The sequence below is a fragment of the Bos mutus genome, chromosome 3, assembly GCF_027580195.1.
Source record: "Bos mutus isolate GX-2022 chromosome 3, NWIPB_WYAK_1.1, whole genome shotgun sequence".
Classification (NCBI taxonomy): Eukaryota; Metazoa; Chordata; class Mammalia; order Artiodactyla; family Bovidae; genus Bos; species Bos mutus.
The window spans coordinates 16,835,567-16,850,508 of record NC_091619.1 but is presented as its reverse complement, the minus strand read 5'-3'; the positions used below and the strand labels follow the sequence as shown (position 1 = coordinate 16,850,508).

General features: G+C 52.5%; 1 protein-coding gene across 1 annotated transcript; it reads right to left on the bottom strand.

Moving 5' to 3' along the window:
* Window positions 1-85: 85 nt before the first annotated feature.
* CERS2 (ceramide synthase 2) lies at window positions 86-9,043 on the bottom strand. The gene is made up of 11 exons (XM_070367149.1): window positions 8,892-9,043; window positions 3,764-3,937; window positions 3,223-3,340; window positions 2,924-3,042; window positions 2,659-2,716; window positions 2,492-2,542; window positions 2,162-2,254; window positions 1,861-1,989; window positions 1,542-1,648; window positions 1,262-1,415; window positions 86-1,083 (listed from the first exon to the last, which is right to left on the bottom strand). Exons 2-11 carry the CDS (start codon window positions 3,934-3,936, stop codon window positions 943-945), a joined length of 1,143 nt encoding a protein of 380 aa, XP_070223250.1. The 5' UTR covers window position 3,937; window positions 8,892-9,043; the 3' UTR covers window positions 86-942.
* Between the last annotated feature and the right edge of the window lie 5,899 nt (window positions 9,044-14,942).

Sequence of the window (14,942 nt, the reverse complement as noted above, 5' to 3'; positions counted from 1 at the left end):
CCATGAGGAAAGCATGAGGAAGACTACCTTAGTTTATTTAGTTGATCACTCTTCTCAGTTCTTAAGAGTCTCAAACACTTGTTGCCATGTTTTACTTAATCTTTAATATATTTTAATTAAAAAAAAAAACATTAACAGTACATTTTGGTCTGAAGTGGTCCCTCTGCTGAAATGCCAGGTGCTAGCTGTAATTCAGGCTTTAAAACCCAAACCCCAAATGTTTAATAAATAAAAATTAGAACTAGTTGCCATTCTACTCCAAACCAGCTAGCCTAGGGAAAGAGGCCAGAGAAAGGAGGCAGTAAGATCTTGGACCTGTGACTACAGGGACAGCTGGCAGAGAAGTAACAGAAGACTGTCTGAGCAGTCCACATTGTGGCCCCCACTTTTTGGCAGAGGTAGGATAAGGGTCACGTGCACCCACCTACACTCAGTTCATTTGGATCTTAGAAGGGAAAAAGTTAAAAGTCAGCTCAGCTTTGGTTTCTGGTCCAAGTTAGGGAGATTAGAAAGGTGAGCCTTGGTCCAACTTTGGCAGAATGAGGCCCACAGGTGGGACAGTAAGGCACGACCCTGGCTCTGGAGGTCAGGGAGTCAAAGGCAGACAGACAGGGCCAGATTCTGAAGAGTAAGGAATGTGACTTATAACCCCCACCCCCAGAACTGAGGAAAGGTCTCAAAATCAGTAGAAAGGACAACTTGGAAAATAAGACCAATCCCCCTCCCCCAACAAAGGATATAGCCAACCTCCCATTCCTGGAGATGGGCTGATAAGAATTTGGTTTAAAGGCAACTGGGTGACAGTAGCAGGGGGTGGAGCACAGAGAAGAACACGCTCCTCTCGCTTTCTCCTTCTCCCCAGAGCTTAAAGTGACCCTGTGGGGAGGGTGGGGTATTTCCTTGGCTTTATACGTTAATCTGAGGGGCAGCAGGGACAATGGTTCAGTCATTCTTACGATGGTTGTTGTTGAGGATGGGGTGGCCATTGGCCAGGGGCCGGTTCTTTGCTCCTCCCCCAGCTGCAGCCTCCTCCCCCTCTGAGCTCTCTGTTTCTTCCCGGTCACTGCGTTCATCTTCTACTACCTGTGAAAGGGATGAGCAGGGTTACCAACCCCTAAGGACTGCCTCTCTCGGTGGGCTTTTTCCAGCTATACCCAGGGCCCCACAGTAGGTTTTAGAGGGTTGCTGATAAGGGAGGGAATTTGGGCCGTTCCTAGAGTTGAGAGTAGTAGGGCCTACAGAATGGAGACAGAACCATTACCTTTCCAGTTATGAACTTGTGGGCCATGCGCAAAATGAGGTAGGCCCAGAAGATATGCAGCAGCTGTAGCACTCCCATCATGAAATTGAAGAAGTAATAGCCAAAGAAGGCGGGATAGAGCTCCAGTGGGTACACCAGCGTGCAGTGCAGGATCCTTGGGATGGGGAGAGACAAGAACTGTTAACACAGAAAGGAGGGGGTCAAGACTGAGGACAGACAAATGGGGCCAGGGAGAAGATTCCTGATTTCTTCAAACAGTCTAGTCTGGTATCCTACTCACCAGAAGGGCAGGATGACCAGTCGGGTGATGATGAAGACAATGGCGAAGACGATGAAGATGTTGTTGCAGGTGTTTTTCCATCCCGCGTAGTTAAACATCTTGGCTGACTGTGTAGATAGCCCCCACCGATCATCACGGGCTCCTGACTCCCATATACATTCATACATACATCCCACTTAACCACACTAGCTCTGTGCCCCCACCTCCTTGGTCCCAGGAACACCCACCCCCACCCACCACCACCCCAAGCAAAGGATAGAGGGACAGAAGAACCTGCACCAGGGTCTCTAGGCTTGAAGAAATGCCCAGGAAGCCTGACCTCTAGCAGGTAGTCAGAAGAGTCGTGCAGAGCCATGATAAGAGTCCCTGCTCGGACGTAATTGGCAAACCAGGAGAAACTGATGAGGATGATGGTGGCCACGTGATGGATGATCTGCTCCTTGAAATCCTGTAGAAAAGATGCAACCTCCAGAGGACTGTTTCCTGTTCCCTAGCTTCCGTTCTTCCCCCTTTAATTCCACTTATCCCACAACTCCATCCAAAGCACCCAGAAGTCAAAGGGGAGGTGGTTCATACCGCGCTTCATTTTGGCTCTACTCTGGTACAGCCCCATGACTCACCTTTCGCTTGACGTCAGAAGCAATGCTGAAGAGCAAGGACCAGTAGAAAGACAGTTCAATCATGTAGTACCAATACTGGGAAGGGATGATGCTCTGAGAGAGAAAAGAGGAAGTTTAACGGACCCCAGAGCCACTGGACCCAGTGGTCTCACCTCTCCAAACCCAGCCCTCCTTGCACTTAAGATTAACACCATGACTGCAGTCCCTTCTGCCACGTGTCTGAGATCAACTCTTCACAAGGATGTGTATGTCCCAATCCTATCCTACACTGATTCTCACCCCACATAAGGACTAATTACCCCATATAAGGAATCAGGACCCATCATGTACCTGTATGGGATATCCCTCCCAAACTTTCCTCAGGTCATAGAACCAGGGTTTCTGCAGAGAAATGGTAATAAGAGGTTAAAGGAGGAGGCACCTAAATTCTGGGCTTCACCCCACCTTGCCAGAGAACCTACTCCCCCACTTGCCCTCCCCAAGTAATCCCCACTCACGTCTACAATGACGGCCGTGCCGGCGATGAAAGCAATCAGGTAAAATGTGAATCTCCAGCTGGAAGAGGAAGCAGACATGGCTAGGAGAGTGGAATGGAAGAACGGCGCAGCCCTCCCCCCAGATACCCTCTCAAGGAAATACTCAACCAAATGTGCCTCCTCACCCGGGAGTAATTTCTCCACGTACAGCTGCAGCCCCACCTCCCAGCAAAACACAGTAGACCTTCCTCTGCCACCCAGTTTCTCTTGCCTCAACTGCCCCTACCTTGCTTCTCGAAACTTCTTGAGGAGACTGGGCCGGTCCTGGTTGCGACGGCGGCGGAACCAGCGCTCTACCTGGCGGCCAGAGAGCCCGCTCTGCCGTGACAGAAGCTCCACATCTGCCTGGGTGGGGTGAGAAGCCCATTATGTTCTGCTTCACTCGCCCTCCCCACCCCTCTGCCAGTAATGACCCAAGTTGGCCCCATCTGAAGGGAAGGGGAGATGCCTTCCCATTTCTGCACCCCACCTCCTCACTCCCTACCAGGACTCAGTAACTCCCAGAACAGGGTCTGCAGCTCATACCTGTTTGGGCTGCTTGCCACTGGTCATGTAGAAATGCTCCAAAGTGGGGTTTGGAGGTGCCCGCAGCCGGGTTTTCTCTTTGACATTCAGGAGGGCAGCCAGTGGTGTAGCCACGTAACTGGGGAAGGGATAGGAGTGAGGGGTGTCTGACTCTCTTGAAGCAGGCAAGCCTGTTAGCCCCTAAACTAGAGGGCCTGGAGGGGGATATTGCAAGCTCAGGCAACTTTATCCTGGGCCTCAGTTTCCCAGCAACCCCCTCTCTGGCTGCCTTGGGCTGCCCATAGCTGACAAAGCTGCCTGTGTTCACTAGCCACCAGGCGGGTGGAGGGCAAGAACAAATAACCATTGAAGGAATGGGCCTGGGGGTGCTGAGCCCTCAGAAAGACAATGCTGCCTTTAGTGGGGGGCACACAGTAGGCAGGGACCTGGGTGGTGAGAACACCAGTGTGAAGGACCAATTAAACAGCAAGAGACAAACTTGAAGTACAAGAAACTGCAGCTGGGAGCCAAGGAAGGCATGGGGGTAGGTTGGTATGCTCACAGCTCAAAGAAGTATCGAATGATGAGGAAGAGCAAGGCCAGGGGTAGTGTGATATAGAGGTCAGAGGCTTTGGCGTAGACACGTCCATCTCGGTCTTCTAGATCAGCCCAGGTTAAGTTCACAGGGAGCCACAGCCGTTCCCACCAGAAGTAGTCATGTAAGGTCTGGAGCATCCTGAGTGAGGAAGGGAGAAGTAGAGGGTATCAAAGCAGGCAGCAGTGCAGAAGGAGACGGAAGACAGTTTTCACAGTGTAACAAAAAGAGCAGGGGCAAAGACTCAGGCCCTGGGCTCTGGTCTTGGCCATGTGGATGAATCAGTGTGCCCATCTGTAATATAGTGGCTTTCCAGTTCTAACAGTTACTCTTAATATCAACCAAAGGTGACATTAACATCCCCTGGAAGTCCTGATTCCCTAGACAAGAACCTTGGGGTCTCGCCATCATTTTGCTATTCTTACACGGAAACTAGACAGGATCTAGCCTAGAAGCCGTGGCCAAAAATCTTAAGTGAAATCAGAGTCATCATCCCTTCCCCCCACCCTCCAACCTCTTCCTAGACCTCCCATGTGTTAGTCACTCAGTCATATCTGACTCTTTGTAACTTTATGGACTGAGCCCGCCAGGTTTCTGTCCATGGAACTCCCCAGGTAAGAATACAGGAGTGGGTAGCCAATCCCTTCTCCAAGGGATCTTCCTGAGGCAGGGATCAAACCCAGGTCTCCTGCATTGCAGGCAGATTCTTTACCATCTGAACCATCAGAGCTCCCAAATCAACCCATAACTGGAAGCTTCCTTGACAGGGAGCCCAAGAAAGGATTGCAGGGCTGGGGCAAGACCTTTCTCCCCCTTCCCTATAACCCACTGAGGCAGCAGGTCCTAGGGAAAATTAAGAGGCCAGAATAAACCAAAATCATGCCCCCAAATAGTGCTGAGCTCAAGGACAATCAATGGACATCAAAATACTGCACACAAAATTAATAGCCCATGCCCAAGCCATCCATTCCCAAACATAAGGCAGAAGGACTCTATGTGAAGCCTATTCTCAGAAACAAAATGAAGACAAGGCTGCAGGGAGTCAGGAGTTGGAGGATAGAGAGTCGATACAGCAGACTAAGACATCTGGTAGAATTAGGAGCTACTTGGATTAAGGCTCCTTTGGAAAATAAAATACTAGTCTGCTCAGGGAACACCCATCACAAATACCCTCAGTGCTCAGGAAAGAGCTGCTGCTTTGTACCACCTCCCTCCCCCGTTTCGTCCACGGAAAGAGAAAGGATCTACAGGGTGGTGGTGACCACTTGGATACCAAGTGAAGGAAGGTACGATCTGAGGCTCACGCGGGAACAGCAGCTGCTTGGAGCTGAGAGAAGGAGCAAGATGATGGTGTAGAATCAGTGATGGTGGTCCACACAACTGGCAGTCCTAGGACTCAGCAGTGAACCCAGTAGGATGACAAGGGCAAAGCTTCCAGGCTACCAAGCCCTCATCCTCCGAGGAGGGAGGCCAGGTAGGTGGTCTCCAGGCTGGCCTTGAGACTAAAAGCTGACACAGAAGGAAGGTGGTCCCCTCCCTGCTGCGGAGGAAATAGAGTTGGGAGATTGTTCTCTGCTGTGAACTGGAGACCAACCGGTGCCTCGCTGAAGGCTGATCATATCACAGCTGAGCTGGGCTGCTCCACAGCTCCGCCCCCACCCACCACAGAAGCACTTGCGAAATCCCTCTCAGCCTGTCACGGGTCAGCATTTCAGCTCAAGGACTTTACCCTCTTGTCCCCACTCCTGGTCACTGCTCTTTCAGATGAAAGCAGAGGGCAGCTCTGACAGTAAAGGAGTTTCAGCTCCACCCGCCCCCAACAGCACGGGTACTACACACATACACACACACACACATTCCAGGCCTCAGCTCCTGAGGACACTGCCCCTTCCCTCTCCACCTTGGCCAGAATAAATATTTAATTAGTTAAAGAGATGGAAGCCTTCGGAACTGAACAAAACTAAACACAGTTATCAGAGTAGAACTCTCCCCACACGACAGTGCACACAGACACACTTTTTTCTTTGAGAGAAGTTGTAGAAAATTTAGTAGAGAAGGGACAAGGCAGAAAGCCTACATGCGGTGGCACCCCTCCAGCTCTTCTTGCCACCGTCTTTGCTTAGTCTGATTGGAGGTGAAGAAACAGACCTGACTCAGTCACCTGACTGCTAGTCCCTTGGGGCCCAATTTGTCCTCCACTGAGGACTAAAGCCAAGGGTACTGTCTGGCCTAGACATTGGGCCCCATTCCTACCCTGGTCAGTGGAAACCGGCAGGTAAGTTTCTTTTGTCACAGATATTTTGAGGATTAAAAAGACTCAGAGGGCTGGCTGGGATCCTGGAGGCCAAGCATAGAGTCCCTCTCCACGACTCCCGGGGGCCCAGGAATGCCTCATGCCTACAAAGAAGGTGAGGAGGCAGAGAAGCAGGCAGAAAGTCAGAGATGGGTCAAAGGCAAGCGCCTGGACAGCGCAACTATCTCAATCCCAGGACAAGGTAGCACCTGGCCCCTGCCTGCTCCAAACAGGGACAGCAGAAGATGGTGTGAGCAGAGAGTGTGATGTTTCGGGAGTTCTGAATGGGGGCTCTCTCACCCCCGGGTTTCAGGCTTTCTGTGACCACAGCCCTCCCCTACTGCCCAGCACTTCCATTAGCAGAGGAGTGGTGGCCTGGACCCTGCCCCTCACCCCTGGAGCCTAGCCCAGCAGGAAGAGGCACCAGATTCAGCAGGGTCAGGACTTCGGACTCCATGTGAGGGGGAAGGGAAGACAATAGGGGCTCCTGGGCCAGGCCCGCCAGCTGCACTTATACATCCCCACAGAACCTACCAGTCCACTCCCAGTGGCGTCCCTGGCACACCAAGCCAAGCAATGGATCCCACCAACAAAAAGGTGGGTCAAGAAAAGGGAATGTGCCTTCATGCCAGGGAGACATGTGCCTTCGTGCTTGCTTTTCTGGGTCACATTACTTAATTTCCTGGTGGAGAAAATCACACCTGTAGGTATTTTTCCACTCAAACGATTTACTCCCCCACACACATGAAGAAACAATAGGGTGTGTGCATGTGTATGTGTCTCTGTCTCTCTCATGCACAAATACACCTGCCTCAGAGACACAGACACCACTTTATGAGGCACAGGCTGGAGAACGGCCAGCTGAGCAGGGATTTCATGGGCATTGGATTACCAGGAACTTGAACAGAGCTCCACCCAGCTGCTACCTTTTGCCCAACTCTGACTGACCCATCCCAGACTCCCACAGACAGATGAAAAGGGGCAGAGAGTCCCCAAGGGGACTTGTAGACCCAGTCTGCTAGGAGGGCAGAAGTTTGAGGCTATGAGGAAGAGATCTCACAGACTCAACGTGATAATAGTCCCAACGGCTCTCAGAGTGTGGAGAAATAATTGAAGAAGATACAATACAATCAGTAAGGGAAGAGAGAGTGACAAAGACAGGATCCCAGAGGCTCCCAGCTTTCACTGGAGCCTGGCGGTCTACAAAAAAGAAGTGGAAAGAAGTGGCAGAGGACCTGAATAGTCCAGCTTGTTGAAAACTTTTTCAGGCAGCTACACCAGGTCACAAACTAGAAAGCTGTGAGCAATGGATGAAGCCAAGAAGAGGTGTGTCATCCCTCCAGGCTGAAGTAGAGGTCTCAAAATTTTAGTTTTTCTGTGGCCCCAACACAGCCAAAGACTGCAGGAGATTACAGCCCCCAGAGGGAGAGAATGACTGGCAAATTCAGGAAGTAGATGGGGATGTGGGGGGCTGGGCGGGCAGGGGGCATGCTAAAGGCACAGTGAAGGATCGGCCAGCCTGTGGCCAGTGACGGGAAAGTGAAGGCCCTCCCTCCCAGAGGGGAAGCCGGCCAGAGGCCCCAGTGAAGGGAGTGGACTGTGGGGTACCAAGGAAGACAAGGAACTCTCTCTCTCTTCAAAACAGGGTTTGTGCAGGTCACTGTATGATTAGGGTCAGGCCCTGAGGGAGGAGGCTGCAGACAGTCCTTACCCTTAGGAGCACCATCACAAGCCCAGTCAGCCACCCACATTAGGCCCAGCCACCTGGACTCCGCTATGGGACTGCAACCTCTGCTAAGACAGATGTGGGAGTGACTGCCTGCTGGAGGCCTTTCCTGATTCACTTCTCCAGAAAGAGGGGCTCACTCCATTCCTCAGGATCCTCAGAACCCCCTATCTCCTGTACCTGGCAACTCAGGTGAAGAATCGACCAGATTTTGACACCAAGAGTCTACCTTAGGAAGTGAACCTCTAAACTCAGGCCACAGATTAAAACCCCACACATGCAATTAACCTACTTGCCAGAGAGCCTCCGGGCCAGAAATTAGCAAAGTGAGGCCCAGAAAACCAGTTTCACCAGCAGCTCCCCCTACCCCTGCCCCACACACCCCATAACGGTATAAGAGCCTTAGCCACGGGGCGGGGGCCAGGGGCAGACACTCTGAGCCACTCCTTCCTGTTTCCCGTTAAGCACATGGACGCCCTGACCTCCCTCCCGGAGTGGGCACAGTGAACCGATTAGAAAAAGCTTCACTCTCCTCTCACTCTAGCCACGGGATTCCCCAGCCAGGGGCCGCGCCGCGGGCTCTCTGCCAAGCACGGGGCTCTCGTGCAACTGCTCACCGGACTTTCTCCTCCCCAAAAAAGGGCGCCGGAGGCTCGGCCGTCCGTGGGCAGCCCCGCGTCCTCAACTCCCAGCTCCTACCTGTTGCCCAGGAGGACTCCTCCGCGCTCCGGGCGGCGGGCTCGAGGACGCCCGGGCGGCCGGCCAGCCTGCCCTCAGGCGGCGCTGGGGGCCCGGCCGCTCCCGCGAGGCGCTCCGGCCCGCCCTCCGCCAGGCCCGCCGCCGCCATGAGCGCGCGGGGCAGAGGCCCCAGAGCCAGCGGCGGCGCCCAGCGCCGGCCGCCCGAGGGTGTGCGCCCGCGCCTCGCTCCGCTCCACGGCCCGCTCCCGGCCCCGCCAGGCCCTGTCCGCCGAGCCGCGTCCTCGCGGCCCCCGCAGTTCTCCCAACTTTTCCGCGCCCCGTGCCTCCCCACCCCTGCGCGCGGCGCCGCGGACTCCCGGGCGCGGGTTCCGACTCACTCGGCGGCGGCTGCGGCGTCGCGGAGCTGGCCCGGCCGGGAGCCGCTGCTCCGTCTCTCCCCTCGTCCGAGCTCCGGGCCCCCTCCGGACTGGCTCCGCTCGCTCCTCTCCTCCCCCTTCCGCCCGCCTGCCTGCCCGCTCCCTCCCTCCTTCCTCCTCCTCCCGCCGCCCGCCGAGCCCAGCCGAGCCGAGAGCGAGCCCAGCCAGCCCGGGAAAGAAAGGCCGCGAGCAACACAGCAGCCGGGAGACTGGGCGTGGGCCTACGGCCCGGCGACGGAAGGGGAGAGGAGGGCGGGCGGGCGCGCGGCGGGGCCCGGGCCTCCGCGCGGGGTAGCCGCGCCCAGCGCCCGCCGCCTGCCACCGCCCCCTCCCCGGCCGGGGGCGGGCGGTGGAAGCTTGGGAGCTGAGCCCTCCCTGCACCCGGCGGGCGGCGGAGGCCCACTGCAGGCGCTGCACCGGGGGGAAGAAGCCCCCGATGAGGGAGGCAGTGTGGGGTCTCCCAGCCTCTGGTCTCTCGGTTAGGGGCGCGCTCCGAGGACCCCGGGACAAACCCGCGAGGGGCTCGGGGCGCGGAACGGCCGGGCCCCTGCACCACCCCGGCAGCCCCCAACTGCGGCCCTCGCCCTCCGGCCGGCTGCGGCCCCCAGTTCTCTCAGCGGCCAGACCGGTGGCCACACTTCCCACCTCCAGCCCCACCGGGCAGCGGAGAGAGGAGGGCGCCCCGGCTCCCGGCCCCCGCAGCCCCTGCGGTTTCTTCCCAAGGCCCGCGCGCCGAGGCCCAGCACCTCTCTCTCCAGAACCGACCCGGGCAGCGGGCCCTCGAGATTCGGCTGGGACCCCTAGGGCGTCCCCCACCCCAGCTCGGCCTTAAAATCCCCACCGTTTCCACACCAGTGCTGTAAAATCTACCCCCCAGTGGCACACATACCCTACTGCCGGCAGACTCTGAAGGAGCCAGTCCCCAACTTTTGCTATGTAAAACGTATCTGAGATTTCAATCTAGACCACTGCTTATCCGTGTTCAAAAATTCATATTTTAAAATGTTTTTCCCCTAGACTGGTAAAATTGATGTTTCAGGAAGATGTAACATGTTTATCCTAGAAAACTGGCCTTGATTCCTAAGGACAGAGTGTGACTAAGATGTGTTTGAGGGTTTGTTTAAAGAGGGCCCGCCTAGCAGAGGTAACCATTTTTTACCTTAATGAAATGTTGGTGTTTTTATACCGAGACAGGTAGAACCTCTGAGGGCAGCTTGTTTCAGGGTTTATCTAGTCAAGTTCAGGTGTTTTGACAGTTCTCTTAAGAAATAATATGATGTCTCACTCATCCAGTTTGAGAGCTTGGTCCTCACTGAAGACACTATCTGGAGAGGTAAAGAGGCAGAAGCTGTCTGATTTCCAACTTTTCCTTTGCTTTTGCAGTGGGCCCCCCAGCCCAGGCCAACAGGGGGGGAATGAAACTTGTTGGGCCACCCCCTGGCCCCTCACCACTGAACCAGTACCCAGGGGACTCTAGCCTTTTTCAGCCCCAGATTTGCCTGATTTTCCAGTTCCCAGCAATCCCTCCAGCCTTTAATTCCTTTGCCAAAGGGTAAACTCCTTTATTTGCAAGTCATATCCTTTCTACACCTATGCTACAACCCACCCACCCCCACCCCCTCCAATTCCCAAGTTCCCCCCACCTTTCTTGAGTTCCCGCCCCAGCTTCCCTTTTCCAGTAGGGTTCCAGTGTCTCCTCTTTGGGCCCCAGCTAAACTTTGGGTACCTCTCTACCCCCTCCCCAGATCTGTCTTACTTGGCTTTCCTCCTTTAGTTTCTGAACCCTTTTCTCAGGAAATTTTCCTAGACTTCCCCAAGGCCCTCACCAGACTTTATAAATGATTCCTCAGAGCACTGAAGACCAGTTAACTTTAAGATAGCAGTGGGAGGGGAAGTTTGGGGCTGAAGCTGAATAGACAGGCCTGAAAAGTAAAGATAAGAGGGTATACCCCTCCCCAGGAGACAAAGAAGATGGATGGAGAAAGAGAAACTGGACCTCAGGCAGCATTTGAATGATGCTGCCTGTTTAGAAGGGGCTTCCCTGGTGGCTCAGTGGTAAAAAATCCATCTGCCAATGCAAGAGACGAAGGTTCAATCCCTGGGTCAGGAAGATCTCCTGGAGTAGGAAATGGAACCCACTTCAGTATTCTTGCCTGGAAAATTCCATGGAAGAGAAGCCTGGCGTGTTACAGTTCATAGGGTCCCAAAAGACTTGGACATGACTGAGCAACTGAGCACAACCAATTTAGAAACTCACTCTCCCTCTCTCTCTCTCTCTGCATAGTTTGGACCAGGAGCTCTTGATCACTCTGACCCATCCCCCATGGCCCAGGCCTGGCATGGCCACGCCCACAGTGCCCCAAGCTGCCCGCCTTGCAGTGACTCACTTCCTCTGTATGGGCTGCTGAGGTGTCCGGAGGCACAGGACACAAATAGGCCTTTGGCCGGGGATTTAGGTATCTGGAGCAGGCAAAGATGTGGACTCTAGTTGTGGAAATGGGTCTTGGTCTTCCCAGGTCAGGCTTGCCTGTGTAATACACAAGACTCTGGATAAAAAGAGTAGAGCTTGGCCAAAACATGAGCAGCGGGATTAAGATGCAAGGAATTCTGGGGAGAAAAAGTTTTATAACAAGAGGAGAAATAGCCAGGAGGAATTTCTGTGTATTCTGAAACCCATGCAGAGTGCAGAAAAGCAATATGGACCTAGAGCTGAACAAGTTTTCATGAGTCAACAGCTATGGCTCTGTATGTTACTTGCTGCTTGTCCTCCTAAGAGGAGACCCCAAGTCAGTCATGCCCTTCTGAATGAAAAAATGTTGCCTACCATATCAGTAAAGAAAGGATATTGCAGCCATCAAGCCATCGTATTATAGCTGCCAGGATGATGAGTCCTGAGAGAACTCAAAATGAGAATAGGATGCCCTCCATTAAGCTATCAGCCATTGCAGTCACTCCCACAATGGTGCACCCTTTGGAGACACAGGATGGGAAAACACAGGATACTGGCCCCAGATAGCTGAGATAGATATCAAAGGAATGATTTCAGCGAGCCCTGACTTTTGCAACTTTCCTTACATAAAAAAGCACTACATTCATTGATTTGACATGTCTTGTTTTCCTTAATAAACAGTAATCTTTTGATATTCTGACTACCTGGCTTTTGTTACAAAATTCCTATATATCCTGGCTCCTCCTTTACTTCTTCAGAGCAGACCGTCAGAGCTATTTGAGAGGCTGCATTCCAGGCTTAAGTTCCCAGTATTGTCCACCAAACAAAACATAATTCTCTACTTTTAAGTTGTACTTTTTTTTTTTTTCCAGTTGACCTTCTCATCTGAGTGATGAGGAAAACACTGAGAAGTTAGGAGACCTGGATTCTGGTCCCAACACCATGGCCCTTGGAAGTCACTCAGTCTCCTTGAGTCAGTAACAAGAGGGTGGTAGGTCAGGTCATCCCTGAGATCTTCTCCAACTCTGAAATTCTAAGATTTAGAGCATGGGTATGGAGGGTGATTTGTTGCTGTTGTTCAGTCGCTAAGTCTTGTCCAACTCATTTGCAACCCCATGCACTGTAGCCCACCAGGCTCCTCTGTCCATGGAATTCTCCAGGCAAGGATACTGGAGTGGATTGCCAAATCCTTCTCCAGGGGATCTTCCTGATGCAGGGATCAAACCTGCAACTCCTGCAGCTCCTGCATTGTAGGAGCATTCTTTACCCATGAGCCACCAGAGATGCCCTGGAGGGTGTTTTAGTAAATCTGAAAAGGGCCTCAATCTGACCCTGGAGTTTAACAAAACAAAACCCAGGGACAAAAGGAGTAAAGCTTCCACCAGTCTCAGAGAGACATCTGTAAATGCATCACACACCTCCTCATAATGCTAGGCAGTCAGGACCACTCTCTGCCTCCTCCAAATTCAGTATTCAGCCTTGCAGGTCAGCCAGCATTACCTTGCAGAGGTTTAGACTGGAGAAACAGGAGCCCTCTTTTGCCCTTCATTTCCCCCTACGCATACTTGGAACATGCCCAAAAGAGATTCTCAAGGGTACAGAAAGCCAAAGCCCAGGGACCCTGGCTGTGAAGCTGCTCTTCTGCTATACCAGCCTAGAAGTCTCCTGCGTGTGTGCTGAGATCCGTCTCAGCGGGGGCCCTGGAGTGAATGTCTACCTGAGGCTCTTCCCCAACCCTGCCTGCCCATGGAGTCCTCTGGGGAACCTCATGTCCTCGGGCCAAGAGAGCCCCTTGGTATCTAAGGGATACCAGGGGGAATCAGAGCCTCCTAGACCACGAATGGCCACCAGGGGGTCTCAAGGCTTTCTTGCAGTGGCTCTCTTTTGATGGCCTCTTGTGGCCAGATTGGGGATTTAAAAAAAGAAGCGGCAGAAGAGAGCCAAGGTTGGAACTCTTAGGGAGATGCTAATAACAGTTACCACTATAAAATAACATTATAACATATGTATTATTAGAAATTAGTAAATATTTTACCTGTATTTACCATTCAACGCCCAGCACTCTCCTAAAGTGCTTTCCATATATTTATTTAATCCTCACAATAGCCTATAATATAAACACTGTTATTATCACCAGTTTTTTTTAACCTCTGTTTTGACAAGGAAGAAACTGAGGAGAGAAATGTTAAGATGGTTGCCAGAGTCACACAGCAGACCAGAATTCTAAGTCAAAGGAGTCTGGCTTCAGAACATTTGCTTTTAATCACCATGCTGAAACTGCATCCCATTTTTCAGGCTGCCAGATAAAATATAGGACACTCAGTTAAATAATTTATTAGCATCGTGCATGCATGCTAAGTCGCTTTAGTCATGTCCAACTCTTTGCGAACCTATGGCCTATAGTGCGCCAGGCTCCTCTGCCCATGGAATTCTCCAGGCAAGAATACTGGAGTGGGTTGCCATGCCCTCTTCTAGGAGCTCTTCCCAACCCAGGAATCAAATCTAGTCTCTTATGTCTCCTGAATTGGCAGGTGGGTTCTTTACCACTAGCATCACCTGGGAAGCCCTATTAGCATTGTATAGCCTTGCTTGGGGGACTCCCCATGGAAGGCTACAGTCCATCCGGTATCAAAGAGTCAGACACAATTGAAGTAACTTAGCACACACACACACATTCTATGAAACATGTGGGTCATACTCAGTACTAACAAATTATTGTTATATTTACTAAATCTGGCAACCTTAGTTTATAATGCACGTCAGAATATTGTTTATTATTTTAGATGTAATCCCATAGAATGACCTATTGGTATAAATCAGGATCTGGGTTTTTTTTTTGGCCACCCTGCAGCATGCTGGATCTTAGTTCCCTGACCAGAGATTGAACCGTGCCCCCTGCAATGGAAGCATGGAGTCTTAACCACTCGACTGCCCTACAGGGCATTTTTCTGTCTCAAATGCCATCACACATATTACTTCATTTAATCCCCCCAGGAAGCCTATTCCCAGGTGCTGCCAGGATTCCCCCTCCAATCACCCAACCCTCCTACTCCCCCAAGCCCCACCCACAACACTTCATCCTCTCCCATTATTCCCTTTTTTTCCCCTGGGTAAAGAAACAGAGACAGGAAGACCTGAAATGACTAGCTGAGGTTATAGAACTTAACAAGTGGCAGAACTGGGACTGAATCCACGTTCTTTAGCAAAAATCGGTGCATGCTTTCCCCTTTAACAGGAGAGAAAAATGAGGTGCAGTGATTGTCACCATGAAAATCTCCCTTTATAGCACCTCCTTAGGCCTGGTCTGCTCTGAGGATGAGCGGCCGGTCCTTCCTCAGGGATGCAGGAAAACCTTCCAGGGTAGGAGCATGGCAGAGGAGTGCAGATAGCTTCTGTGCCCAGCCCCTGCCTGACCTGTCTAGCACTGCAGGAAGGAGACTGCTCCCAGGCCCTAGGGAGTTGTCGGTGAGATTCGAGTAATTGCCTGCTCAGGGGCCCCTTTGGCTCCCTAAAACTGTTTACCTGCTGTTCTGTGCCCTGACAGCCTCCAAGAAAGCTGCTGG

Bases quoted from the DNA above. Each gene is read 5' to 3' on its own strand.
- CERS2 (XM_070367149.1), bottom strand. From the start codon at position 3,936: ATGCTCCAGACCTTACATGACTACTTCTGGTGGGAACGGCTGTGGCTC. The intron at 2,543-2,658 runs GTGAGTGGGGAT...ATTTCTCTGCAG, and splicing joins GCACGGCCGTCATTGTAGAC to AAACCCTGGTTCTATGACCT. The intron at 2,255-2,491 runs GTACATGATGGG...TTTCTCTCTCAG, and splicing joins GGGAGGGATATCCCATACAG to AGCATCATCCCTTCCCAGTA.